Genomic DNA, 27,121 nt, shown 5'->3' on the forward strand with positions numbered 1-27,121 from the left:
GCGCGTCTGGGGCTGCACGGATGGCGTGGGGTGCTGTGGGGCGCCCGGGGGTGCAGGGACGGCGTGGGGTGCTGCAGTGCATCTGGGGGTGCAGGGACGGTGTGGGGTCCTGCGGGGGCACCCGGGGGTGCACGGACGGCGTGGGGTGCTGCGGGGCGCCCGGGGGTGCAGGGACGGCGTGGGGTGCTGCAGCGCGTCTGGGGGTGCACGGATGGCGTGGGGTGCTGCGGGGCACCTGGGGGTGCAGGGAGGGCGTGGGGTGCTGCAGCACATCTGGGGGTGCAGGGACGGCGTGGGGTGCTGCGGGGGCACCAGGGGGTGCAGAGACGGCGTGGGGTGCTGCGGGGTGCCCGGGGGTGCAGGGACGGCGTGGGGTGCTGCGGGGGCGCCCGGGGGTGCAGGGACGGCGTGGGGTGCTGCGGGGGCACCAGGGGGTGCAGGGACGGCGTGGGGTGCTGCGGGGCGCCCAGGGGTGCAGGGACGGCGTGGGGTGCTGCGGGGGCACCAGGGGGTGCAGGGACGGCGTGGGGTGCTGCGGGGCACCCGGGGGTGCAGGGACGGTGTGGGGTGCTGCGGGGGCACCAGGGGGTGCAGGGACGGCGTGGGGTGCTGTGGGGCACCCGGGGGTGCAGGGACGGTGTGGGGTGCTGCGGGGGCACCAGGGGGTGCAGGGACGGCGTGGGGTGCTGTGGGGCACCCGGGGGTGCAGGGACGGCGTGGGGTGCTGCGGGGCACCCGGGGGTGCAGAGACGGCATGGGGTGCTGCGGGGGCACCAGGGGGTGCAGGGACGGCGTGGGGTGCTGCAGCGCATCTGGGGGTGCAGGGACGGTGTGGGGTGCTGCGGGGGCGCCCGGGGGTGCAGGGACGGCGTGGGGTGCTGGGGGGCACCTGGGGGTGCACGGACGGTGGGGGGGGTGCTGGGGGGCACCCAGAGGTGCACGGACACCATGGGGTGCTGGGGGGCACCCAGTGGTGCAGGGACAGCGTGGGATGTCCATGGGGTGCTGGAGATGGTGTGGGGTGCTGGGGGGCAACCGGGGTTGCAGGGACAGCATGGGGTGCCAAGGAGCACCCACGGGTGCAGGGACGTCATGGGGTGTCCACAGGGTGCTGGAGATGGTGTGGGGTGCTGGGGGGCACCCGGAGCTGTGGGGGCGCCGTGGGGTGCTGGCGGGGCGCCCATGGGTGTGAGGACAGCATGGGGCACCCGGGGGTGCAGGGGCCCCGTGGGGTGCTGGGGGGCAGCCGGGGGTGCGGGGACGCCGTGGGGCGCTGGGGCGTGACGGCACGGGGACCCCGGCGGTGCACGGACCACGCGGGATGCCGCCCCACGGACCCACCCGGGACCCCGCTGCCCCACGGACCCACACCGGATCCTGTCACCGCCCCACGGACCCACGCGGGATCTCATCACCGCCCCACGGACCCACACCGAATCCTGTCACCGCCCCACGGACCCACGCGGGATCTCGTCACCGCCCCACGGACCCACACCGGATCCTGTCACCGCCCCACGGACCCACGCGGGATCTCATCACCGCCTCACGGACTCACACCGGATCCTGTCACCGCCCCACGGACCCACGCGGGATCTCGTCACCACCCCACGGACCCACACCGGATCCTGTCACCGCCCCACGGACCCACGCGGGATCTCGTCACCGCCCCACGGACCCACACCGGATCCTGTCACCGCCCCACGGACCCACGCGGGATCTCATCACCGCCCCACGGACCCACACCGGATCCTGTCACCGCCCCACAGACCAACGTGGGATCTCGTCACCACCCCACGGACCCACACCGGATCCTGTCACCGCCCCACGGACCAACGTGGGGTCTCATCACCGCCCCACGGACCCACGCGGGATCTCGTCACCACCCCACGGACCCACACCGGATCCTGTCACTGCCCCACGGACCCACGCGGGATCTCGTCACCACCCCACGGACCCACACCGGATCCTGTCACCGCCCCACGGACCAACGTGGGATCTCGTCACCGCCCCACGGACCCACACCGGATCCTGTCACCGCCCCACGGACCAACGTGGGATCTCGTCACTGCCCCACGGACCCACACCGGATCCTGTCACTGCCCCACGGACCCACGCGGGATCTCGTCACCACCCCACGGACCCACACCGGATCCTGTCACCGCCCCACGGACCCACGCGGGATCTCGTCACTGCCCCACGGACCCACACCGGATCCTGTCACCGCCCCACAGACCAACGTGGGATCTCGTCACCGCCCCACGGACCCACACCGGATCCTGTCACCGCCCCACGGACCAACGTGGGGTCTCATCACCGCCCCACGGACCCACGCGGGATCTCGTCACCACCCCACGGACCCACACCGGATCCTGTCACTGCCCCACGGACCCACGCGGGATCTCGTCACCACCCCACGGACCCACACCGGATCCTGTCACCGCCCCACGGACCAACGTGGGATCTCGTCACCGCCCCACGGACCCACACCGGATCCTGTCACCGTCCCACGGACCAACGTGGGGTCTCATCACTGCCCCACGGACCCACGCGGGATCTCGTTGCCACCCCACGGACCCACGCCGGATCCCCCATGGACCACACTGGATCCCCCCGCCACCCCACAGACCCACGCAGGAACCCCGTCGCCGCTGCCCCTTGGACCCACACTGGATCCTGCTGCTGCCACCCCGTGGACCCATGGCACATCCCCCCACGGACCCACGCCGGATCCCCCCACCGCCCCACAGACCATCGCGGGATCCCCCCACTGCCGCCCCACAGACCCACACTGGATCCCCCTTCTGCCCCACAGACCCACACCGGATCCTCCTCCACCGCCCCACGGGCATCATGGGATCCCCCATGGACCCACGTCGGATGCCCATGGACCACGCTGGATCCCCCCCTTGCCACCCCACGGACCCACGCGGGATCCCCCCATCGCTGCCCCACAGACCTTCGTGGGATCCCCCACGGACCACGCTGGATCCCCCCCTTGCCGTCCCACGGACCCACGCCGGATCCCCCCACGGACCCACACGGGATCCCCCCATCGCTGCCCCACAGACCCACGCCGGATCCCCCCACTGCTGCCCCACGGACCCACGCGGGATCCCCACGGACGCATACTGGGTCCCCCCACGGACCACGCTGGATCCCCCACTGCCGCCCCACGGACCCACGCGGGATCACCCACGCCGGATCCCCCCACGGACCATGCTGGATCCCCCACTGCTGCCCCATGGACCCACGCGGGACCCCCCACGGACGCATACCGCATCCCCCCACGGACCACGCCGGATCCCCCACTGCTGCCCCACGGCCCCACGCGGTATCCCCGGCCCCACACGTGCACCGAGCTGCAGGGGCTCAGCCCTCCCTCCCCCCCCTTTATTTATTGACGGAATTAATTTATGTTAATTTATTCCCCCCCGGGTATTTATTGATTCGGCGGCCCCGGCCCCGCCCCCTCGGTAGCGTCGCTCCTGTGTAATTAACACGCGGGTTTTAATGACCGCGGGAGGGGGGGGATAAACACCCGCCCCCCCTTCCGGTGCGTCGTCATTAAACCGTAGCAACCGTTGCCAGGGCCCGGGCTCTGCTTCCGGCCCGCCTCCGCCCGGGCCCCGCTCTCTGATTGGCGGCGGCGGGGGTTAGAGTGCCCGCGGCGCGCTCTGATTGGCCGGCCGTTTCGGCCGGGCAGGCGCAGTCGGCGAAGGGGCGGTACTAAGCGGGCTGGGGCGGAAGGGCTCGAGGTGATTGGCTGGCGGCCGAGGAGGGCGGGCAGCGATACCGAAAGGAAAGCCCTGATTGGCGGCTGGGCGGAGCGGCGCCCATTGGGTCGGAGGAAAGCCCGCCCTGCCGGCTGGAGCCAATCGGAGCGGGGGGGAGGGGGCGGGGCCTGGTCGCGCAGGCGCAGTGAGGGGAAGGCGTGCATGGGGGAGCCCGGGGTCGAGGAGGGGTGAGGGGGGGGTCGGTGGGCGCTATGGGGCCTATGGGGGGCTCTGGGGGGGGGCTATAGAGGAGCTATGGGGGCTCGAGGGGGCCCGGGGGTGTTCGGGACGCCTGCAGAGGGGGTGATGAGGGGCCTGGAGGGTGTTATAGGGGGGTTGTGAGGGGCTATAGGGGGCTGAGAGGGGGTTATAGGGGGCCTGTAGGGGTTACAGGGTGGCTATGGGGGCCTGTAGGGGTTATAGGGGTGTTGTGAGGGGCTATAGGGGGCTGAGAGGGGGTTACAGGGGGCCTGTAGGGGTTACAGGGGGGCTATGGGGGCCTGTAGGGGTTATAGGGGTGTTGTGAGGGGCTATAGGGGGCTGAGAGGGGGTTACAGCGGGCCTGTAGGGGTTACAGGGGGGCTATGGGGGCCTGTAGGGGTTATAGGGGTGTTGTGAGGGGCTATAGGGGGCTGAGAGGGGGTTATAGGGGGCCTGTAGGGGTTACAGGGTGGCTATGGGGGCCTGTAGGGGTTATAGGGGTGTTGTGAGGGGCTATAGGGTGCTGAGAGGGGGTTATAGGGGGCCTGTAGGGGTTACAGGGGGGCTATGGGGGCCTGTAGGGGTTATAGGGGTGTTGTGAGGGGCTATAGGGGGCTGAGAGGGGGTTACAGGGGGCCTGTAGGGGTTACAGGGTGGCTATGGGGGCCTGTAGGGGTTATAGGGGTGTTGTGAGGGGCTATAGGGGGCTGAGAGGGGGTTACAGGGGGCCTGTAGGGGTTACAGGGTGGCTATGGGGGCCTGTAGGGGTTATAGGGGTGTTGTGAGGGGCTATAGGGGGCTGAGAGGGGGTTACAGGGGGCCTGTAGGGGTTACAGGGGGGCTATGGGGGCCTGTAGGGGTTATAGGGGTGTTGTGAGGGGCTATAGGGGGCTGAGAGGGGGTTATAGGGGGCCTGTAGGGGTTACAGGGGGGCTATGGGGGCCTGTAGGGGTTATAGGGGTGTTGTGAGGGGCTATAGGGGGCTGAGAGGGGGTTACAGGGGGCCTGTAGGGGTTACAGGGGGGCTATGGGGGCCTGTAGGGGTTATAGGGGTGTTGTGAGGGGCTATAGGGGGCTGAGAGGGGGTTACAGGGGGCCTGTAGGGGTTACAGGGGGGCTATGGGGGCCTGTAGGGGTTATAGGGGTGTTGTGAGGGGCTATAGGGGGCTGAGAGGGGGTTACAGGGGGCCTGTAGGGGTTACAGGGGGGCTATGGGGGCCTGTAGGGGTTATAGGGGTGTTGTGAGGGGCTATAGGGGGCTGAGAGGGGGTTACAGGGGGCCTGTAGGGGTTACAGGGGGGCTATGGGGGCCTGTAGGGGTTATAGGGGTGTTGTGAGGGGCTATAGGGGGCTGAGAGGGGGTTACAGGGGGCCTGTAGGGGTTACAGGGGGGCTATGGGGGCCTGTAGGGGTTATAGGGGTGTTGTGAGGGGCTATAGGGGGCTGAGAGGGGGTTACAGGGGGCCTGTAGGGGTTACAGGGGGGCTATGGGGGCCTGTAGGGGTTATAGGGGGGTTGTGAGGGTTTGTGGGGGGCCTGTAGCAGGTTATAGGGGGGTATGAGAGGTTATAGGGGGCCTGGAGGAGTTATAGGGGGGTTATGAGGGGTTATAGAGGGCCTGTAAGGGCTATAGGGGGGTTGTGAGAGGCTATAGGGGGCTGGGAGGGGGTTGTAGGGGTGTTATGAGAGGCTATAGGGGGCCTGTAGGGGTTATAGGGGGGTTATGAGGGGCTATAGGGGACCTGGAGTGGGTTATGTGGGGCTGTAGGGGGTTATAGGGGGGTTATGAGGGTCTATAGGGGACTGGGAGGGTGTTATAGGGGGGTTATTAGGGGCTGTAGGTGGTCTGCATGGGGTTATGGGGGGATTAGAGGGGGTTATATGGGGCCTGGGGGGCTATAGGGGTTTATGAGAGGCTATAGGGGCCTGCATGGGTTATAGGGGGTTGCAAGGGGCTATAGGGAGACATGAGGGGGTTACAGGGGATTCTGAGGGGCTGTAGGGGCCCTGAAGGGATTATAGGGGGATATGAGGAAGCTGTAGGGGTCCCAGAGGGCCTATGGGAGTATTATTAGGGGCTATAGGGAGCCTGGGGGGCTATAGGAGACCTGGATTGGGGCTATAGATGGTCTGGGTGGGTTATAGAGAGGTTCAAGGGGGTTATAGGGCCCTGGACAGGGGCTATATGAGGGGGCTATAGGGGGCCTGGAGAGGATTATAGCATATTGCGAGGGAGTTATAGGGGGCCTGGAGGGGGCTATAGGGCGATATGAAGGGCTTATAGGGGGTTGTGAGGGGCTGTAGGGGCTTATGAGAGGCTTATAGGGGATAGTGAGGGGCTATAGGGGGCCTGGAGGGGGCTATAGGGGGGTTCTGGGGTGGGTTATAGGGGGCCTGGGGAAGGACTATAAGGGGGATTGTGGGGGGGGCTGAGGGGGTTATAGGGGCCCTGAGGGGGTTATAGGGAGGCTTGGGGGGGCCTATGGGGGCCTGGGGGGTTATAGGGGGCCTGGGGGGGTTAAAGGAGGTTATAGGGGGCGGTGAGGGTGCTATTGAGGGCTTATGGGGGGGGTCACAGCCAGGCGCGGGGGGGATATGGGGGTGCCCTGACCCCATTGTCACCCCCCCCCAGGACCCCCCCGAGCGAGGTGGCGCCGGCAGCCGGCGGGGGCTGCGCCTGCCTCGGGGATCCCGGCGTCCGGGGGGACCCCGGCGCCCCGCTGCCGCCGGGTGAGTGCGGTCGGGGGGCGCCGGGGGGGGACGCCGAGGCCCTGCAGCGCGAGGCGGCGGGCCGCGAGCTGGCCCTCATCCGGGGGGCCCTGGGGCTGCCCCCCCCGGCCCCGGCCACCCCCTGGGGGACGTCGTGGCCAAGGTGAGCGGGTGCCCCCCCCTCCCACCGGGTGACACCGCTCATGTCCCCCCACCCTGGGGACGGGGACCCCCTCCCCCGGTGACATGTCGCCTCCCACCCCCCCCCAGGTGACATCGGTCCTGTCCCAGCTGCCCCCCGACTCGCCTGCCCTGGCCCCCCTCCTGCGCACGCCGCTGACCCCCCAGCAGTGGGTAGGTGGGCCCGGACGCCTGGGCCCCCTCGGGCCGTGGGGTGTCGGGGATGGGGGCTGTGTCCTGGACGCCTGGGCCCCCTTGGATCATGGGGTGATAGGGTGGGAGCTGCGTCCCGGATGCCTGGGCCCCCTCAGGATGTCGGGGGGGTGGGGGCTGCGCCCGGACGCCTGGGCCCCCTCGGGGTGTCAGGGGGTGGGGGCTGCGCCCGGACGCCTGGGCCCCCTCGGGGTGTCAGGGGGGTGGGGGCTGCGCCCGGACGCCTGGGCCCCCTCGGGGTGTCAGGGGGGTGGGAGCTGCGTCCCGGATGCCTGGGCCCCCTCAGGATGTCGGGGGGGTGGGGGCTGCGCCCGGACGCCTGGGCCCCTCGGGGTGTCAGGGGGGTGGGGGCTGCGCCCGGACGCCTGGGCCCCCTCGGGGTGTCAGGGGGGTGGGGGCTGCGCCCGGACGCCTGGGCCCCCTCGGGGTGTCAGGGGGGTGGGGGCTGCGCCCGGACGCCTGGGCCCCCTCGGGGTGTCAGGGGGTGGGGGCTGCGCCCGGACGCCTGGGCCCCCTCGGGGTGTCAGGGGGGTGGGGGCTGCGCCTGGACACCTGGGCCCCCTCAGGCCATGGGGTGTCAGGGGGGTGGGGGCTGCGCCCGGACGCCTGGGCCCCCTCGGGGTGTCGAGGATGGGGGCTGCGCCCGGACGCCTGGGCCCCCTCAGGATGTCAGGGGGTGGGGGCTGCGCCCGGACGCCTGGGCCCCCTCGGGGTGTCAGGGGGTGGGGGCTGCACCCGGACGCCTGGGCCCCCTCGGGGTGTCAGGGGGGTGGGGGCTGCGCCTGGACACCTGGGCCCCCTCAGGCCATGGGGTGTCAGGGGGGTGGGGGCTGCGCCCGGACGCCTGGGCCCCCTCGGGGTGTCAGGGGGTGGGGGCTGCGCCCGGACGCCTGGGCCCCTCGGCCGCTCTCTCCCAGGAGGTGCTGGGGCGGCTGGCGGCGGCGCTGGGCGCCGAGTACGAGTGCCGCCGGCGGGTGATGGTGACGCGCTGCGAGGTGACACTGGCCTCCTTCCTGGGGACCGCGGGGGCCAAGGTGGGGGCAGGGCCCGCCCGGACGCCTGGGCCCCCGGCTGACATGGGGGAACTGGGGGGCGTATGGACTCGTAGGGGGGGGGTCTGCCCAGACGCCTGGGCCCCCGGGTGACATGGGGGAACTGGGGGGCATATGGACTAGTGGTGGTGGGGGGTCTGCCCGGATGCCTGGGCCCCCGGGTGACATGGGGGAACTGGGGGGCGTATGGACTAGTGGTGGTGGGGGGTCTGCCCGGATGCCTGGGCCCCCGGGTGACATGGGGGAACTGGGGGGCGTATGGACTAGTGGTGGGGGGGGGGTCTGCCCGGACGCCTGGGCCCCTGGGTGACATGGGGGAACTGGGGGGCGTATGGACTAGTGGGGGGGGGGGTCTGCCCGGACGCCTGGGCCCCCGGGTGACATGGGGGAACTGGGGGGCATATGGACTAGTGGTGGGGGGGGGTCTGCCCGGACGCCTGGGCCCCCGGGTGACATGGGGGAACTGGGGGGCATATGGACTAGTGGTGGTGGGGGGTCTGCCCGGACGCCTGGGCCCCCGGGTGACATGGGGGAACTGGGGGGCATATGGACTAGTGGTGGGGGGGGTCTGCCCGGACGCCTGGGCCCCCGGGTGACATGGGGGAACTGGGGGGCGTATGGACTAGTGGTGGTGGGGGGTCTGCCCGGACGCCTGGGCCCCCGGGTGACATGGGGGAACTGGGGGGCGTATGGACTAGTGGTGGGGGGGGGGTCTGCCCGGACGCCTGGGCCCCTGGGTGACATGGGGGAACTGGGGGGCGTATGGACTAGTGGGGGGGGGGGTCTGCCCGGACGCCTGGGCCCCCGGGTGACATGGGGGAACTGGGGGGCGTATGGACTAGTGGTGGGGGGGGGTCTGCCCGGACGCCTGGGCCCCCGGGTGACATGGGGGAACTGGGGGGCATATGGACTAGTGGTGGTGGGGGGTCTGCCCGGACGCCTGGGCCCCCGGGTGACATGGGGGAACTGGGGGGCATATGGACTAGTGGTGGGGGGGGTCTGCCCGGACGCCTGGGCCCCCGGGTGACATGGGGGAACTGGGGGGCGTATGGACTAGTGGTGGTGGGGGGTCTGCCCGGACGCCTGGGCCCCCGGGTGACATGGGGGAACTGGGGGGCGTATGGACTAGTGGGGGGGGGGGTCTGCCCGGACGCCTGGGCCCCCGGGTGACATGGGGGAACTGGGGGGCGTATGGACTAGTGGTGGGGGGGTCTGCCCGGACGCCTGGGCCCCCGGGTGATGCAGGGCGGATGGGGGTGGGGGGCGTGTGGGCTGGTTGGGGGGGGTCCGCCCGGACGCCTGGGCCCCGGTGACGCGGGGGGGACTGGGGGGGTGTGGGGGCAGGTTGGGGGGATCCGCCCGGACGCCTGGGCCCCGGTGACGCGGGGGGGACTGGGGGGGTGTGGGGGCGGGTTGGGGGGATCCGCCCGGACGCCTGGGCCCCGGTGACGCGGGAGGGACTGGGGGGGTGTGGGGGCTGGTTGGGGGGATCCGCCCGGACGCCTGGGCCCCGGTGACGCGGGGGGACTGGGGGGGGGTGGGGGCGGGTTGGGGGGATCCGCCCGGACGCCTGGGCCCCGGTGACGCGGGAGGGACTGGGGGGGTGTGGGGGCTGGTTGGGGGGATCCGCCCGGACGCCTGGGCCCCGGTGACGCGGGGGGACTGGGGGGGGGTGGGGGCGGGTTGGGGGGATCCGCCCGGACGCCTGGGCCCCGGTGACGCGGGGGGGACTGGGGGGGTGTGGGGGCTGGTTGGGGGGATCCGCCCGGACGCCTGGGCCCCGGTGACGCGGGGGGACTGGGGGGGGGTGGGGGCGGGTTGGGGGGATCCGCCCGGACGCCTGGGCCCCGGTGACGCGGGAGGGACTGGGGGGGTGTGGGGGCTGGTTGGGGGGATCCGCCCGGACGCCTGGGCCCCGGTGACGCGGGGGGACTGGGGGGGGGTGGGGGCGGGTTGGGGGGATCCGCCCGGACGCCTGGGCCCCGGTGACGCGGGGGGACTGGGGGGGTGTGGGGGTGGGTTGGGGGGGGTCCGCCCGGACGCCTGGGCCCCGGTGACGCGGGGGGACTGGGGGGGTGTGGGGGTGGGTTGGGGGGGGTCCGCCCGGACGCCTGGGCCCCGGTGACGCGGTGCCCCCAGGCCCGCGAGGCGGCGGGGGCCGCGCTGGCCCGGCTGCGCCGGGCGGCCGCCCGCCCCCCCCCGGGGCTGCCCCACGTCCTGGCCGCCCGGCAGGACGCGTCGCGCCTGGCCCCCGCCAGCGCCGGCACCGCCCGCACCCCCTGCGCCCTCAACCAGGTACCGGGGCCCCCAAACCTCCCCAGGGACCCCCACCTGGACCCCCCCAGACCCCGTCAGGGACCCCCATCCTCACCTGGACCCCCCCGATCCCCCCTTAGCCCCCTCCAGGGACCCCTAAGACCCCCCCTTGGCCCCCCAAATCCCACGTGGACCCCCCCCTAGACCCCGTCAGGGACCCCCATCCTCACCGGGACCCCCCGATCCCCCCTTAGCCCCCTCCAGGGACCCCTAAGACCCCCTCTTGGCCCCCCAAATCCCACGTGGACCCCCCCCAGACCCCATCAGGGACCCCCATCCTCACCGGGACCCCCCCGATCCCCCCTTAGCCCCCTCCAGGGACCCCTAAGACCCCCCCTTGGCCCCCCAAATCCCACGTGGACCCCCCCTAGACCCCATCAGGGACCCCCATCCTCACCGGGACCCCCCTGATCCCCCCTTAGCCCCCTCCAGGGACCCCTAAGACCCCCCCTTGGCCCCCCAAATCCCACGTGGACCCCCCCTAGACCCCATCAGGGACCCCCATCCTCACCGGGACCCCCCTGATCCCTCCTTAACCCCCTCCAGGGACCCCTAAGACCCCCCCTTGGCCCCCCAAATCCCACGTGGACCCCCCCAGACCCCGTCAGGGACCCCCATCCTCACCGGGACCCCCCCAACCCCACCTTGGGGCCCCCCCGGGGACCTTAATCCCCCCCCGGGACCCCAGACCCCACCCCAAGACCCCACTGGGGCCTCAAAAGCTCCTTCACCGCCCCCCCCACCTGAAACCCTTGGGACCCCCCCAAATCCTCCTACCCCCCCCACAGGTGATGATGGGGCCGGTGCCGGACCGGGGGGGCCGCCCTGGAGAGCTGGAGCCCCCCATGCGCCCCTGGGAGCCGCGGCGGGAGGGGGGCGCCCGCCCCCCCCGGGGCCGGCGGAAGCGCCGCTGAACCCAGCCCGGACGCCTGGGCCCTCTCCCGGAGCCGGCGGTGGAGGCAGCGGGGGGGGGGGGGGCGCCCAGATGCCTGGGCCCCTTCCCAGGGGTTGGTGGGGGGGGGCAGATGTGCCCCCAGCCGTTTGACATTAAAATGTCCCCCCCCCCCCCAAAACAAGGTGTCCTCGTGCAAATGTGTCTGGGCGGGCCCAGGCGTCCGGGAGGCCCTTTTATTCGGGGGGGGCGGGGGGGCCGGGCTGGAGGCGCAGGGCCCCCAGGGCCCCCAGCAGCGGGGGCAGCGCCGGCGGGGCCCCCCCCGGCCGCCGCCTCTCCTCCAGCAGCCGGTCGCGCTCCTGCCAAACCGGGATGGGGGGGGGTCAGCGTGCGAGGGCCTCGCACGAGCACTGCGCACGAGGGTCTCGGTGGCACGGGGGCCGCGCGCGGGGGGGTCCCGCATGGGGGCCTTGCACAACAGGGTCGTGTGTGGCACGGGGCCTTGCACGGGGGCCTCGCACGAGTGCCGTGCACAAGGGTGTTGCACGTGGGCCAGGGGCCTTGCACAGGGGCCTTGCACGGGGATGTCGCGCATGGCATGGGATCTCGCATGGGGGCCTCGCACAGGGCCCTTGCACGTGGCTGGAGGGCCTTGCACAGGGGTGTTGTGCATGGCACGGGGCCTTGCACAGGGGCCTTGCACGGGGGTGTTGTGCATGGCACGGGGCCTTGCACGGGCACCTCGCACAGGGGTCTCGCATGGGGGTGTAGTGCATGGCACGGGGCCTTGCACGGGGGCCTTGCACAGCGGTGTTGTGCATGGCGCGGGGCCTTGCACGGGCACCTCGCACAGGGGTCTCGCATGGGGGTGTAGTGCATGGCACGGGGCCTTGCACGGGCACCTCGCACAGGGGTCTCGCATGGGGGTGTAGTGCATGGCACAGGGCCTTGCACAGGGGCCTTGCACGGGGGTGTCACACATGGCACGGGGCCTTGCACGGGCACCTCACACAGGGGTCTCGCATGGGGGTGTAGGGCATGGCACGGGGCCTTGCACGAGGGCCTTGCACAGCGGTGTAGTGCATGGCGCGGGGCTCTTGCACGAGGGCCTTGCGTGTGGCGGGGGCACGTGTGGCACGGGGCCTTGCACGAGGGCCTTGCATGGGGGCCTCGCACAGGATGCAAAGGTCTCGCACGAGGGCCTCGCAGGTGGCGGCAGGGCCTTGCACAGGGGTGGCACGAGGGCCTCGCACGAGGGCCCGGCGCGGGCGGGCACTCACCTCCCGCAGCTGCTGCAGCTGCGCCAGCAGCTCGGCGGGCGCCGTGGGCTCCGTCTGCGTCGCCGCGTCCCGGCGGGGGCTGCCCTCGCCGAAGACCTCTTCCTCCCCCTCCTCTTCCTCCCCCTCCTCCCCCTCCTCCTCCTCGTCCTCCTCGTCCTCGTGGCCGGGCGGCCCTCGTGCGCCGCCGCGGCTCTTGCACTCGGCCGCCGCCGCGTCCTTGCACTGCTTGTGGCGGCTCGTCCCGCAGGCTGGGGGGGCAGGCGGCACCTCGCACACCCGGGGGTCCCTCGCACGCCCAGGGGGTCCCTCGCACACGCAGGGAGTCCCTCGCACGCCCAGGGGGTCCCGCGCACACGCACGGGGTCCCTTGCACACCCAGGGGGTCCTGCACACGCCTAGGGGGTCCCGCACACACGCAGGGGGTCCCTTGCACGCCCAGGGGGTCCCGCGCACACCTAGGGGGTCCCGCACACACGCAGGGGGTCCCTTGCACGCCCAGGGGGTCCCTCGCACGCCCAGGGGGTCCAGCACACACCTAGGGGGTCCCTTGCACACGCAGGGGGTCCCACACACACCCAGGGGGTCCCGCGCACACCTAGGGGGTCCCTTGCACACGCAGGGAGTCCCTCGCATGCCCAGGGGGTCCCGCGCACACACAGGGGGTCCCGCACACACCTAGGGGGTCCCTCGCACACGCAGGGGGTCCCTCGCATGCCCAAGGGGTCCCGCGCACACCTAGGGGGTCCCTTGCACACGCAGGGAGTTCTTTGCACATGCAGGGGGTCCTTGCACGCCCAGGGGGTCCCTCGCACGTGCAGAGCGTCCCTTGCACGTCCAGGGCATCCTTTGCACGCATCGGGTCCCCCTCGTACGCGCAGGGTGTCTTGCACGCGCCGGGGTAGGTCACGCGCGCAGGGGGCACCTTGCACCCCCTGGGGTCTCTCGCACGCGCGGGGGCGCCTTGCACGCGTGCGAGCCGCACACTCACCCCGGCAGCGGAAGCCCTGCTTGGAGACGGCCCAGAGCTGCGGGAGGGGGGGCAGCGGGTGGGCGGGGGGCTGCGGGGGGGGCACGGGGGGGCGCACGGGGGGTCATGCAGGGGCTGTACGGGGGGCACACGGGGTGCACGGGGGCTGCACGGAGGGGTGCACGGGGGGTGTACAGGGGGCAGGCGGGGTTGCATGGGGGTGCACGAGGGGGCACACGGGGTGCACAGCGTTGCATACGGGGGGGTGCATGTGCAGTGCACGGGGGGCGCACGGGGGCTGCACGGGGAGCACGGGGGGTGCATGCGGGGGGGCGCACGGGGGCACAGGGTTGCATGTGGGGGGGTGCAAGTGTGGTGCACGGGGGCTGCACACCAGGGTGCACAGGGGGGTGCATGGTGGGTGCACGGGGGGTGCAAGGGGGTACACGGGGGGTGCACAGGGGGGTGCACAGGGAGTGCACAGGTGATGCACGGGGGGTGCACGGGGGGTGCATGGAGGGTACACCGGGATGCACAGGGGGGCGCAGGGGGGGTGCACGGGGGGTGCACGGGGGGTGCATGGAGGGTACACCGGGATGCACAGGGGGGCGCAGGGGGGGCGCACGGGGGGTGCACGCGGGGTGCATGGAGGGTACACCGGGATGCACAAGGGGGCGCAGGGGGGGTGCATGGGGGGCGCATGGGGGTACACGGAGGGTGCATGGGGGGTGCACCGGGATGCACAGGGGGGCGCAGGGGGGGCGCGGAGGGGGCGCACGGGGGGGCGCACGGAGGGTGCATGGAGGGTGCACCGGGATGCACAGGGGGGCGCAGGGGGGGTGCACGGGGGGCGCATGGGGGTACACGGAGGGTGCATGGGGGGTGCACCGGGATGCACAAGGGGGCGCAGGGGGGGTGCACGGGGGGCGCATGGGGGTACACGGAGGGTGCATGGGGGGTGCACCGGGATGCACAGGGGGGCGCAGGGGGGGCGCGGGGGGGGCGCCCGGGGGGGCGCCCGGGGCACTCACGAGGCCGCTGCACGCCTGGCAGAAGGTCGGCTTCTTGAAGGCGGCCTCGTGGAAGTCGTGCGAGCGCTGCGCCAGGCCCGGGGCCGCCGGCGGGCTCCCCTCGCTGCGGGGCGGCCGTCAGCGGGGCCCAGGCGTCCGGGCCCGCTCCCCCCCACCCCGGCCCCTCCGGGGGCCCAGGCGTCCGGGCGCTCACCCCTGCCGCTCGGCCGCCGCCGCCGCCGTCTCGTCGTCGCAGGAGCTGCGGCCGCGGTGCGGGAAGGCCGGCTGCGGGGGGCGGGGGGGGGGCACGGCCTCGCACGCGCCCGGGGGCACACGCGTGTGCACATGCCCCCCCCCCCCGCATCGCACGAGGCCCCTCGGCTCGGGGACGGGTCGTGCCCGTGCCCCCTTTGCACGCCGGCGCCCGGCCCCTTGCACGCTGGTGCGTGCATCGTCCCCCCCCCCCCCCCGCTGGCGCACGTCCCTTTGCACGCTGCCTGTGTGCACACCCCTTGCACGCTGGTTGGGGCGTGTGCTGCCTTGCACGTTGATGCCTGCCCCTTCGCACGCGGGCTGTGCACATCCCCTGTTGCACGCCGGTTGCGTGTGCCCCTTTGCACGCCAGCTGCGTGCCTACCCCCTTGCACGCGGGTGCACATCCCTTTGCACGCCGGCTGTGCACGCCCCCACCTCGCCTGCCGGTTGTGCGTGCCCCTCAGTGCACGCTGGTGCTGCACACCCCTCCCTCGCACACCAATAGTGCACACACACCCCCACTTGCCGGTTGTGCACGGCCCACTTGCACGCCGGCTGTGCGCAAACCCCCTTGCACGCTGGCAGTGCACACCCCCCACCCTCTGTGCATGCTGTTGGGGCACGCCCCCCCCCCCATTGCACGCCTATTGTGCACCCCCCCCCCGTTGCACACCAGCGGTGCATGCCCTCCCTTTTTGCACACTGGTTGTGCACCCCCCCCGTTGCACACCGCTTGTGCACCCCCCCCGTTGCACACCGCTTGTGCATCCCCCCCGTTGCACACCAGTTGTGCACGCCCCCCCTCGCTCGCTCACCTCCAGCGCCGGCTGCGGGGGCTGGCGGGCGGCGGGCGCCCAGGCGCCCTCGGGAGGGGCCATGCCGGGCGCGGGGGGCTGCGGGGGGCAGTGTCAGTGGGGGGGGGTCCCAGCGCCCCCCCCGCTGCCCCCCGCTGCCCCCCGCTCACCAGGGCCTTGGGGCAGCGCGGCTCCCGCGCGTGCGACAGCTCGTACAGCTCCTCCTCCGTGTGCACGAGGTCGAGCGAGAGCTGGGGGGGGGGCAGCGTGGGGGGGGGCACGGGGGTCCCGGCGTCCCCCGGCCCCTTGCACGCACGTCCCGCCGGGCACACTTCCCTGCCCGTTGCCGGCGCAGCCGTGCCCCGGGCATGCCGGCCCCTTGCACACCCACCGCTTGCACGCCCCCTGCACGCAGCCCCCTGCCCCTCGCACGCCCCCTGCACCCGCAGCCCCCAGCCCCTCGCACACCCCCTGCACACGCAGCCCCCTGCCCCTCGCACACCCCCTGCACACGCAGCCCCCAGCCCCTCGCACACCCCCTGCACGCAGCCCCCAGCCCCTTGCACACCCCCTGCACATGCAGCCCCCTGCCCCTCGCACGCCCCCTGCACGCAGCCCCCTGCCCCTCGCACGCCCCCTGCACCCGCAGCCCCCAGCCCCTCGCACACCCCCTGCACGCAGCCCCCAGCCCCTCGCACACCCCCTGCACACGCAGCCCCCTGCCCCTCGCACGCCCCCTGCACGCAGCCCCCTGCCCCTCGCACGCCCCCTGCACACAGCCCCCTGCCCCTCGCACACCCCCTGCACCCGCCACCCCCGGCCGGCGGCGGCCCCGGCGCAGGCAGCGGCTCACCGAGAGCAGGCGCAGGAGCTGGGGGTCGGCGCGGAAGGGGGGCGGCAGGCGCTGCAGCGCCCGCAGGTCCAGCGCGTGCTGGTAGAGGCCGTGCAGCTTGGGCAGGTTGAGGCGGCCGCCGGGCAGGCGCCCGGGCAGCGCCGCGTCCAGCGCCGCCAGGTCCTTCAGGTGCACGGCCAGCAGCGGCAGGCGGAAGCCGCGGCAGGCGCCGAAGGCCCGCCGGTACGCCCCAAAGTTGCCCCGCGCCGACACCAGCTCCGCCATGGCCCCCAGCGCCTGCCGGGGCGCCCGGTGCAGCCCAGCGCGGCCCAGTGCACCCCAGTGCTCCGTGCAGCCCAGTGCACCCAGTGCTCCCCAGTGCCCCATGCCCCGTGCATCCCAGTGCACCCCAGTGCATCCCAGTGCACCCCAGTGCTCCGTGCATCCCAGTGCATCGCAGTGCCCCATGCATCCCAGTGCACCCCAGTGCATCCCAGTGCTCCGTGCATCCCAGTGCACCCAGTGCTCCCCAGTGCCCCATGCCCCATGCATCCCAATGCACCCCAGTGCTCCGTGCATCCCAGTGCATCGCAGTGCCCCATGCATCCCAGTGCACCCAGTGCTCCCCAGTGCCCCATGCCCCGTGCATCCCAGTGCACCCCAGTGCTCCGTGCATCCCAGTGCACCCAGTGCTCCCCAGTGCCCCATGCCCCGTGCATCCCAGTGCACCCCAGTGCTCCGTGCATCCCAGTGCATCGCAGTGCCCCATGCATCCCAGTGCACCCCGTGCTCCCCAGTGCCCCATGCCCCGTGCATCCCAGTGCACCCCAGTGCTCCGTGCATCCCAGTGCACCCAGTGCTCCCCAGTGCCCCATGCCCCGTGCATCCCAGTGCACCCCAGTGCATCCCAGTGCACCCCAGTGCTCCGTGCAGCCCAGTGCACCCAGTGCTCCCCAGTGCCCCATGCCCCGTGCATCCCAGTGCACCCCAGTGCATCCCAGTGCACCCCAGTGCTCCGTGCATCCCAGTGCATCGCAGTGCCCCATGCATCCCAGTGCACCCCAGTGCATCCCAGTGCTCCGTGCATCCCAGTGCACCCAGTGCTCCCCAGTGCACCCCCATGCTCCCCGTGCATCCCAGTGCACCCCAGTGCATCCCAATGCACCCCAGTGCTCCGTGCATCCCAGTGCATCGCAGTGCCCCATGCATCCCAGTGCACCCAGTGCTCCCCAGTGCCCCATGCCCCGTGCATCCCAGTGCACCCCAGTGCTCCGTGCATCCCAGTGCACCCAGTGCTCCCCAGTGCCCCATGCCCCGTGCATCCCAGTGCACCCCAGTGCATCCCAGTGCACCCCAGTGCTCCGTGCAGCCCAGTGCACCCAGTGCTCCCCAGTGCCCCATGCCCCGTGCATCCCAGTGCACCCCAGTGCATCCCAGTGCACCCCAGTGCTCCATGCATCCCAGTGCATCACAGTGCCCCATGCATCCCAGTGCACCCCAGTGCTCCCCAATGCCCTCATGCATCCCAGTGCACCCCAGTGCTCCCCAGTGCACCCCCATGCTCCCCATGCATCCCAGTGCACCCCAGTGCTCCCCAGTGCACCCCCATGCTCCCCATGCATCCCAGTGCACTCCATGCATCCCATTGCACCCCAGTGCATCCCAGTGCACCCCCATGCTCCCCATGCATCCCAGTGCTTCCCAGTGCCCCATGCATCCCAGTGCACCCCCGTGCCCCATGCATCCCAGTGCACCCCAGTGCACCCCAGTGCCCCATGCATCCCAGTGCTCCCCAGTGCCCCCCATGCACCCGCAGCACACCCCAGTGCCCCCCAGCGCCCCCAGCACAACCCCGCGCCTCCCAGAGCCTCCCAGTTCATCCCAACCCCCCCCGCCCAGTGCCCCCCAGCTCCTCCCCAGCCCCTTCCAGCGCTCCCCCAGCGCCTCCCAGTGGCCCCCAGGCTCCGCCGGTGCCCGGCGCCCCACCTTGGCCACCTCGGGGGGCAGCAGGGCCTGCGTGTCCCGCAGGCGGGAGATGGAGCTGTGGCAGAGCCCCCCCACCACCGCCATCAGCGTGTTGAAGTTCTGCAGCTCCCGCAGCTTCTGCGGCCGGGGCCCAGGCGTCCGGGTGAGCCGGGGCCCCCCCGCTGCCCCTCGTGCCCTTGCACGCCCCTCGCACGTCCCTGTGCCCCCGGGGGCCCCTGTGCCCTTGCACGCCCCATTCCCCTTGCACGCCCCTCGCACGTCCCTGTGCCCCCGGGGGCCCCTGTGCCCTTGCACGCCCCATTCCCCTTGCACGCCCCTCGCACGTCTCTGTGCCCCCGGGGGCCCCTGTGCCCTTGCACGCCCCATTCCCCTTGCACGCCCCTCGCACGTCTCTGTGCCCCCGGGGGCCCCTGTGCCCTTGCACGCCCCATTCCCCTTGCACACCCCTCGCACACCCCTGTGCCCCCGGGGGCCCCTGTGCCCTTGCACGCCCCATTCCCCTTGCACACCCCTTGCACATCCCTGTGCCCCCCCACCCTTGCACGCCCCATTCTCCTTGCACACCCCATGCACCTTGCACGTCCCTGTGGCCCTTGCACGGTGCCGTGCTCCTTGGGCCCCTTGCACGCCCCTGTGCCCCTTGGGTGTCCAGGTGCCCCTTGCACACCCCGTGAACCCTGCACACCCCATGCCCCTTGCACACCCTGTGCACCTTGCACGCCCCTGCGCCCCTTGGGTGTCCAGGTGCCCCTTGCACACCCCATGCCCCTTGCACGCCCCTGCACCCCTTGGGTGTCCAGGTGCCCTTTGCACACCCCGTGCCCCTTGCACACCCCATGCCCCTTGCACGCCCCTGCACCCCTTGGGTGTCCAGGTGCCCCTTGCACACCCTGTGCCCTTGCACGCCCCTTGCACGCCCCTTGCACGCCCCGCGCCGGCCCACCTGGGTGAGGCAGGTGAGCTTGGCGACGACCTCGGCGCGCTGGGGGGCGGTGGGGCGGCTCAGCACCATCAGCTGCACCCACTGGCAGACGCCGTTGCAGAGGGCCACGGCGCGCTCCAGCGCCGGGCTGCCCTGCGCCCCCCCCCGCTGCACGTAGCGCCGGCAGTCCTGGCACTGGGGGCACCCGTCAGCCCGGGGGGCACCCGCGGCGCCCCTCGGCGCGCCCCACAGCACCCTTCAACGCACCCGCAGCCCCGCTCGTGCACCCCGCAGCCCTGCAGCACCCGTTTGTGCATCCATGAATGCACCCACAGCCCCACTCGTGCACCCACAGCCCCCATTCGTGCACCCACGATTGCACCCACAGCTCCACTTGTGCACCCCGCAGCCCCGCAGCCCCCAGCCGTGCACCCATAAATGCACCCGCAGCCCCACTCGTGCACCTGCAGTCCCCATTCGTGCACCCACAGCCCCCATCCGTGCACCCACGATTGCATCCGCAGCCCCCGGCTGTGCACCCATAAACGCACCCGCAGCCCCATCTGTGCACCCCCCAGCCCTGCAGCCCCCAGCCATGCACCCGTAAATGCACCCACAGCCCCACTTGTGCACCCACAGCTCCCATCAGTGCACCCATAAATGCACCCGCAGCCCCACTCGTGCACCTGCAGCCCCCATCTGTGCACCCACGAATGCACCCACAGCCCCACTCGGGCACCCACAGCTCCCATCAGTTCACCCATAAATGCACCTGCAGCCCCACTCATGCACCCGCAGCCCCCATCCGTGCACCCACAAACGTACCCGCAGCCCCCATCTGCGCACCCATCAATGCACCCGCAGCCCCCAGCCATGCACCCACAGCCCCCAGCCATGCACCCACTCGCGCACCCACAGCCCCCACCCGTGCACCCACTCGTGCACCCGCAGCCCCCATCTGTGCACCCACGAATGTACCCACAGCCCCCATCCATGCACCCATCAATGCACCCGCAGCCCCCAGCCGTGCACCCTGCAGCCCCCACTCGTGCACCCAGGGCCCCCCCGCGTGCACCCCTCGGGCGCCCGGCGGCGGGGCTCACCGAGAGGCGGCAGAAGGCGCGGTGCTCGAGGCAGCTCAGGTGCTCGGCCAGCTCCGCCGCGTCCAGGTGGTCGAAGAGGAGCGAGAGCTTGCGCTTGGGGCTGCAGCCCGGGCCGCTGGGCCGCCGGGGCCGCGGGGGGCTCAGGCGGGGGGGCCGCGCGCACACCCTGCGCACACGCGCGTGCACAGCCACCGGCCGCCCCGCCCCGGGCACGGCCTGTGCACGCACGCCTGCAGCCCCCCGGGCACCCACGCTCAGGGCCCCCGGGCACCCACGCTCATGGCCCCCGTGCACCCATGCTCTTGCCCCCCCGTGCATGCACGCTCATGCTCCCCGGGCACCCACGCTCATGGCCCCCGTGCACCCATGCTCTTGCCCCCCCGTGCATGCACGCTCATGCTCCCCGTGCACCTATGCTTGTGGCCCCATGCACCCACACTTGTACCCCCATGCACCCATGCTGGTGTCCCTCTGTGCACCCACGCTTGTGCTCCCCGTGCACCCATGCTCATGCCCCCTGTGCACCCATGCTCATGGCCCCCATGCACCCATGCTCATGGCCCCCGTGTGCCAATGCTCGTGCTCCCCATGCACCCATGCTCGTTGGCCCTGTGCACCCACACTTGTGCCCCCATGCACCCATGCTTGTGTCCCTCTGTGCCCCCACCCTTGTGCTCCCCATGCACCCATGCTCATGGCCCCCATGCACCCACACTCGTGCACCCACACTCGTGCCCCTGTGCACCCACACTCATGCCCCCATGCACCCACACTCGTGCACCCACACTCGTGCCCCTGTGCACCCACACTCATGCCCCCATGCACCCACACTCGTGCACCCACACTCGTGCCTCTGTGCCCCCACGCTCGTGCCCCGCCGCCCGCGGCCCCCCACGCCCTTACGCGGGGCTGGTGTCGAGGAGGCGGCCGTGGCCCTCGCGGCCCTCGCGCAGAGCCGCCCGCTGCAGCTCACCCACCGCCTCCTCCAGCGCCGGCTCCAGCCGAAAGGCCTCGGCGTAGTGGGTGACCCAGTGCCTGTGACCGCAGCCCATCAGCCGGTGACGCAGGCGGGGGCCGCGGTGCCCACGGGGACCCAGGATGCAGAAGGGGACATGGGATGCAGAAGGGGACCCGGGATGCAGAAGGGGACATGGGATGCAGAAGGGGACATGGGATGCAGAAGGGGACCCGGGATGCAGAAGGGGAAACGGGATGCAGAAGGGGACCTGGGATGCAGAAGGGGACACGGGATACAGATGGGGACATGGGATGCAGAAGGGGACCCGGGATGCAGAAGGGGACATGGGATGCAGAAGGGGAAACGGGATGCAGAAGGGGACCCAGGATGCAGAAGGGGACATGGGATGCAGAAGGGGACACGGGATGCAGAAGGGGACATGGGATGCAGACAGGGACCCGGGATGCAGAAGGGGAAACGGGATGCAGAAGGGGACCCGGGATGCAGAAGGGGACACGGGATGCAGATGGGGACATGGGATGCAGACAGGGACCCGGGATGCAGAAGGGGAAACGGGATGCAGAAGGGGAAACGGGATGCAGACGGGGACCCAGGATGCAGATGGGGACACGGGATGCAGATGGGGACCCGGGATGCAGACAGGGACCCGGGATGCAGAAGGGGACCCGGGATGCAGAAGGGGAAACGGGATGCAGAAGGGGACCCGGGATGCAGAAGGGGACCCAGGATGCAGACAGGGACCCGGGATGCAGAAGGGGACACGGGATGCAGATGGGGAAACGGGATGCAGAAGGGGAAACGGGATGCAGAAGGGGACACGGGATGCAGAAGGGGAAACGGGATGCAGACGGGGACCCGGGATGCAGAAGGGGACCCAGGATGCAGACAGGGACCCGGGATGCAGAAGGGGACCCGGGATGCAGACAGGGACCCGGGATGCAGAAGGGGACCCGGGATGCAGAAGGGGACACGGGATGCAGATGGGGAAACGGGATGCAGAAGGGGACCCAGGATGCAGAAGGGGACATGGGATGCAGAAGGGGACACGGGATGCAGAAGGGGACATGGGATGCAGAAGGGGACCCGGGATGCAGACAGGGACCCGGGATGCAGAAGGGGACCCGGGATGCAGATGGGGAAACGGGATGCAGAAGGGGAAACGGGATGCAGAAGGGGACCTGGGATGCAGAAGGGGAAACGGGATGCAGAAGGGGACCCGGGATGCAGAAGGGGAAACGGGATGCAGACGGGGACATGGGATGCAGACAGGGACCCAGGATGCAGAAGGGGACCCGGGATGCAGAAGGGGACCCAGGATGCAGAAGGGGACATGGGATGCAGAAGGGGAAACGGGATGCAGAAGGGGACCCGGGATGCAGAAGGGGAAACGGGATGCAGAAGGGGACCCAGGATGCAGACAGGGAAACGGGATGCAGAAGGGGACCCGGGATGCAGAAGGGGACCCGGGATGCAGACGGGGACCCAGGATGCAGAAGGGGACCCGGGATGCAGAAGGGGACATGGGATGCAGACAGGGACCCGGGATGCAGAAGGGGAAACGGGATGCAGACGGGGACATGGGATGCAGACAGGGACCCAGGATGCAGAAGGGGACCCGGGATGCAGAAGGGGACCCGGGATGCAGACGGGGACATGGGATGCAGAAGGGGAAACGGGATGCAGAAGGGGAAACGGGATGCAGAAGGGGAAACGGGATGCAGACGGGGACATGGGATGCAGAAGGGGAAACGGGATGCAGAAGGGGACCCGGGATGCAGAAGGGGACCCGGGATGCAGACGGGGACCCAGGATGCAGAAGGGGAAACGGGATGCAGAAGGGGACCCGGGATGCAGAAGGGGACCCGGGATGCAGACGGGGACATGGGATGCAGAAGGGGACCCGGGATGCAGAAGGGGACCCGGGATGCAGATGGGGACACGGGATGCAGACGGGGACATGGGATGCAGACAGGGACCCAGGATGCAGAAGGGGACCCGGGATGCAGAAGGGGACCCGGGATGCAGACGGGGACATGGGATGCAGAAGGGGACCCGGGATGCAGAAGGGGACCCGGGATGCAGATGGGGACACGGGATGCAGACGGGGACCCGGGATGCAGAAGGGGAAACGGGATGCAGAAGGGGACCCGGGATGCAGAAGGGGACCCGGGATGCAGACAGGGACCCGGGATGCAGAAGGGGACCCAGGATGCAGAAGGGGAAACGGGATGCAGATGGGGACCCGGGATGCAGAAGGGGACCCAGGATGCAGACAGGGACCCGGGATGCAGAAGGGGACCCAGGATGCAGAAGGGGAAACGGGATGCAGATGGGGACCCGGGATGCAGAAGGGGACCCAGGATGCAGACAGGGACCCGGGATGCAGAAGGGGACCCAGGATGCAGAAGGGCACCCGGGATGCAGACGGGGACCTGAGCTGGGGGACATTGCATGGGGACCAGGGACACAGGACACGGGATGCAGGGTGGGGGACCCGGGATGAGGGACATGACAGGGGGGACACAGGACACGGGCTGGGGACAGGGGCCGGGGGACATGGGCCAGGCCCTCACCGGACGAAGAGGCAGACGCGCAGCGCCCTCTCCTCCTGCCCGGCCCGGGTCGCCTCCTGGTATGTGGCTCCGAGTTAAGGGTTTAAGGGTCTTCGCCTGCAGGGGCCCAGGCATCCGGGTGCTGCCCCCCTCCCAGCCTCCCAGGGACCCAGGCGTCCAACCCCCCCCATCCCGTCCTGGGGACCCAGGCGTCCGGGTGCTGCCCCCCAACCCCAGCCTCCCAGGGGCCCAGGCGTCCGGGTGGGATATATGGCGAGGAGGCGGCGCGCCAGCTCGGCCGAGGGCACGACCCAGCTGTGCACCGTCAGCGTCATGTCCACCGTGTACTCGCCGCGGCGCAGGTGCCCGTCCAGGTCTGAGGGCGAAGCGGCGGCTGTGACCTCCGGGGAAGGGGCTCCCCCGGGCGCCGGCCGTCCCCCCCGGACGGGGTACCTGGGGGATGGGGGTCCCGGGGGATGCGGGTCCTGGGGGAACGTGGTACCCAGGGGATGGGGGTCCCGGGGGATGCGGGTCCTGGGGGAACGTGGTACCCAGGGGATGGGGGTCCCGGGGGATGCGGTCCTCAGGGGATGCTGCACCTAGGAGGGATGCTGTGCCCAGGGATGCAGAACCCAGGGGAATGTGGTACCCAGGGGATGTGGTCTCCAGGGCAACGTGGTACCCAGGGGATGTGGCACCCAGGGATGCAGTACCCAGGGGATGGGGGTCCCCAGGGGATGCTATGCCCCCGGTGATGCTGTGCCCAGGGATGCGGTCCCCAGGGGAGGGGGGTCCCCAGGGGATGGGGGTCCCAGGGGATGCGCTCCCCAGGGGATGCTGTGCCCAGGGATGGGGTCCCCAGGGATGGGATGCTCAAGGATGGGGTACCCGGGGAGGGGGGTCCCCAAGGGATGCAGTACCCAGGGATGCGGTCCCCAGGGATGTGGTCCCCAGGGGATGGGGGTCCCCAAGGGATGCCGTGCCCGGGGTGATGCTGTGCCCAGGGATGGGGTCCCCAGGGGAACGTGGTACCCAGGGATGCGGTACCCAGGACGCAGTCCCCAGGGAAGGGGGGTCCCCAGGGGATGGGGGTCCCCAGGGGATGCAGTACCCAGGGATGGGGTCCCCAGGGATGTGATGCCCAAGGGTGCGGTCCCCAGGGGATGGGGGTCCCCAGAGGATGCTGTGCCCAGGGATGGGGTCCCCAGGGATGGGGTCCCCAGGGATGCAGTCCCCAGGGGAGGGGGGTCCCCAAGGGATGCCGTGCCCGGGGTGATGCTGTGCCCAGGGATGGGGTCCCCAGGGATGCAGTCCCCAGGGGAGGGGGGTCCCCAGGGGATGCCGTGCCCGGGGTGATGCTGTGCCCGTGGCTGTGGCCAGGGGGGAGGAGGAGGAGGGGGGGGCCGGCGCCCCCCTCACCGAAGGCGTCGAGGCAGCGCTCCAGGAGCTGGTCGAGGCTGCAGGCCTGCGGCAGCTCGCCCAGCCCGGCGCTGGCCATGGCGCGGCTGACGTCGCGCGGCGTCGGGCAGGTGGCGCGCCGCCGGCACGGCCGCCTCGCCTGGGCCCCCCCGCCGGCGCCCTCGGCCCGCGGCTTCCTGCGCAGCCACACGGCGGGCCCAGGCGTCCGGGCGCTGCCCGCTCTCTGCCAGCCGGCGGGGGCCCAGGCGTCCGGGGCGTCTCCGACCCGGCCGGCGACACTTCCCCTCCCGGCCCCTCTTGCCCAACGCTCTTCCGGGGCAGCCGCTCCCCGGGCACAGGGAGGGGGCCCAGGCGTCCGGGGCCGGGTTGGGGAGGGGGGGGGGGAGAGCCCGTGGGGGCCACCAGGGACCCGGTTGGGGGAGGGGGGGGGGCGGGACTGGTCCCAGTTTGGCAGCAGAGCTGGTCCCATTATGGGGCACCGCCTGGCTCCAGGAGGAAGAGGAGGAGGAGGACGATGGGGACAAGGACGGGGACAGGGGTGGGGACCGGGATGGCGACCAGGACAGGGATAGGGACAGGACAGGGATGGGGACAGGGATCAGGATGGGGATGGGGACAAGGACAAGGATGGGGACAGGGGACAAGGATGGGGACCAGGATGGGGACCAGGATGGGGACATGATGGGGACCGGGATGGGGACAAGGATGGGGACAAGGATGGGGACAGGGACAGGGATCAAGATGGGGATGGGGACATGATGGGGACAGGGACCAGGACGGGGACGGGGACATGATGGGGACAGGGACGGGGACAGGGACCAGGATGGGGACAGGGACCAGGATGGGGACCAGGATGGGGACCGGGATGGGGACAAGGATGGGGACAGGGACAGGGATCAGGATGGGGATGGGGGACAGGGGACGGGGACAGGGACCAGGATGGGGACAGGGACCAGGATGGGGATGGGGACATGATGGGGACAGGGACCAGGACGGGGCCAGGGACGGGGACACGACGGGGCCAGGGACAAGGGCAGGGGCAGGAGGGCGACGGGGACCAGGACGGGGGGGGGACCGGGATGGGGACCGGGATGGGGACAAGGCCACCCCCCGCACCCACCTCTTGCTCTCGCGGTGGTCCATGGCGGGGTGGGGGGGGGGATGCCGGGGCCCCCGCGCCGCCGCCGGGGCTGAGGCAGGAGGAACTCGGTGCACGGGTGGCGGTGAAGAAGGAACTGCCGTGCGTGTGATGTCAGGCCGGACGGGGCGCGTGTCACCCTGCGCCCGCCGCCACTGCCGCCGGGGAGGGGACCCAGGCGTCCGGGAGCCCGCCTCCCCCCCCTCCCCCCCAACCCACAGCGCCGAGGGCCCAGGCGTCCTGCCCCAGCACCCTGCGCCTCCCGTCTCGCCGAGGGCCCAGGCGTCCGGGCTCCGCGGTGCGCTGCCCTCGCAGGAGGGCCCAGGCGTCCGGGAGGCCGCCCTCCAACCCGAGGCATCCGGGCCCTGCAGTGCGCTGCCCCACAGGAGGGCCCAGGCATCCGGGGGGGCTCCCGGCCGCCTTGGGGGAACCGGCTGGGCCGCCCGGCCCCATAGATCCCAGCCCCACTGGGGACCCGCCGGCACCTCCCCACCGTGGGGCACCCTGAGCCGTGGGGCACCCTGAGCCGTGGGGTCCCTGCGCCGTGG

General features: G+C 71.7%; 2 protein-coding genes across 2 annotated transcripts; one reads left to right on the plus strand and one right to left on the minus strand.

Moving 5' to 3' along the window:
- The first annotated feature begins 1,199 nt into the window (after positions 1–1,199).
- LOC138061303 (uncharacterized) lies at positions 1,200–11,368 on the plus strand. The gene is made up of 6 exons (XM_068910541.1): positions 1,200–3,961; positions 6,607–6,846; positions 6,954–7,037; positions 7,994–8,110; positions 10,268–10,423; positions 11,233–11,368. Exon 1 carries the CDS (start codon positions 1,200–1,202, stop codon positions 3,399–3,401), a length of 2,202 nt encoding a protein of 733 aa, XP_068766642.1. The 3' UTR covers positions 3,402–3,961; positions 6,607–6,846; positions 6,954–7,037; positions 7,994–8,110; positions 10,268–10,423; positions 11,233–11,368.
- RASGRP4 (RAS guanyl releasing protein 4) lies at positions 11,172–26,715 on the minus strand. The gene is made up of 16 exons (XM_068910542.1): positions 26,556–26,715; positions 25,436–25,611; positions 24,284–24,392; positions 24,038–24,097; positions 21,389–21,520; positions 20,486–20,651; positions 19,404–19,577; positions 18,461–18,577; positions 16,496–16,771; positions 15,813–15,893; positions 15,664–15,741; positions 14,808–14,878; positions 14,615–14,717; positions 13,352–13,641; positions 12,617–12,864; positions 11,172–11,695 (listed from the first exon to the last, which is right to left on the minus strand). The coding sequence occupies exons 1-16, from the start codon at positions 26,576–26,578 to the stop codon at positions 11,172–11,174; spliced, it is 2,628 nt and encodes an 875-aa protein (XP_068766643.1). The 5' UTR covers positions 26,579–26,715.
- Between the last annotated feature and the right edge of the window lie 406 nt (positions 26,716–27,121).

Source organism: Struthio camelus, chromosome 16 (genome assembly GCF_040807025.1).
Source record: "Struthio camelus isolate bStrCam1 chromosome 16, bStrCam1.hap1, whole genome shotgun sequence".
NCBI lineage: Eukaryota > Metazoa > Chordata > Aves > Struthioniformes > Struthionidae > Struthio > Struthio camelus.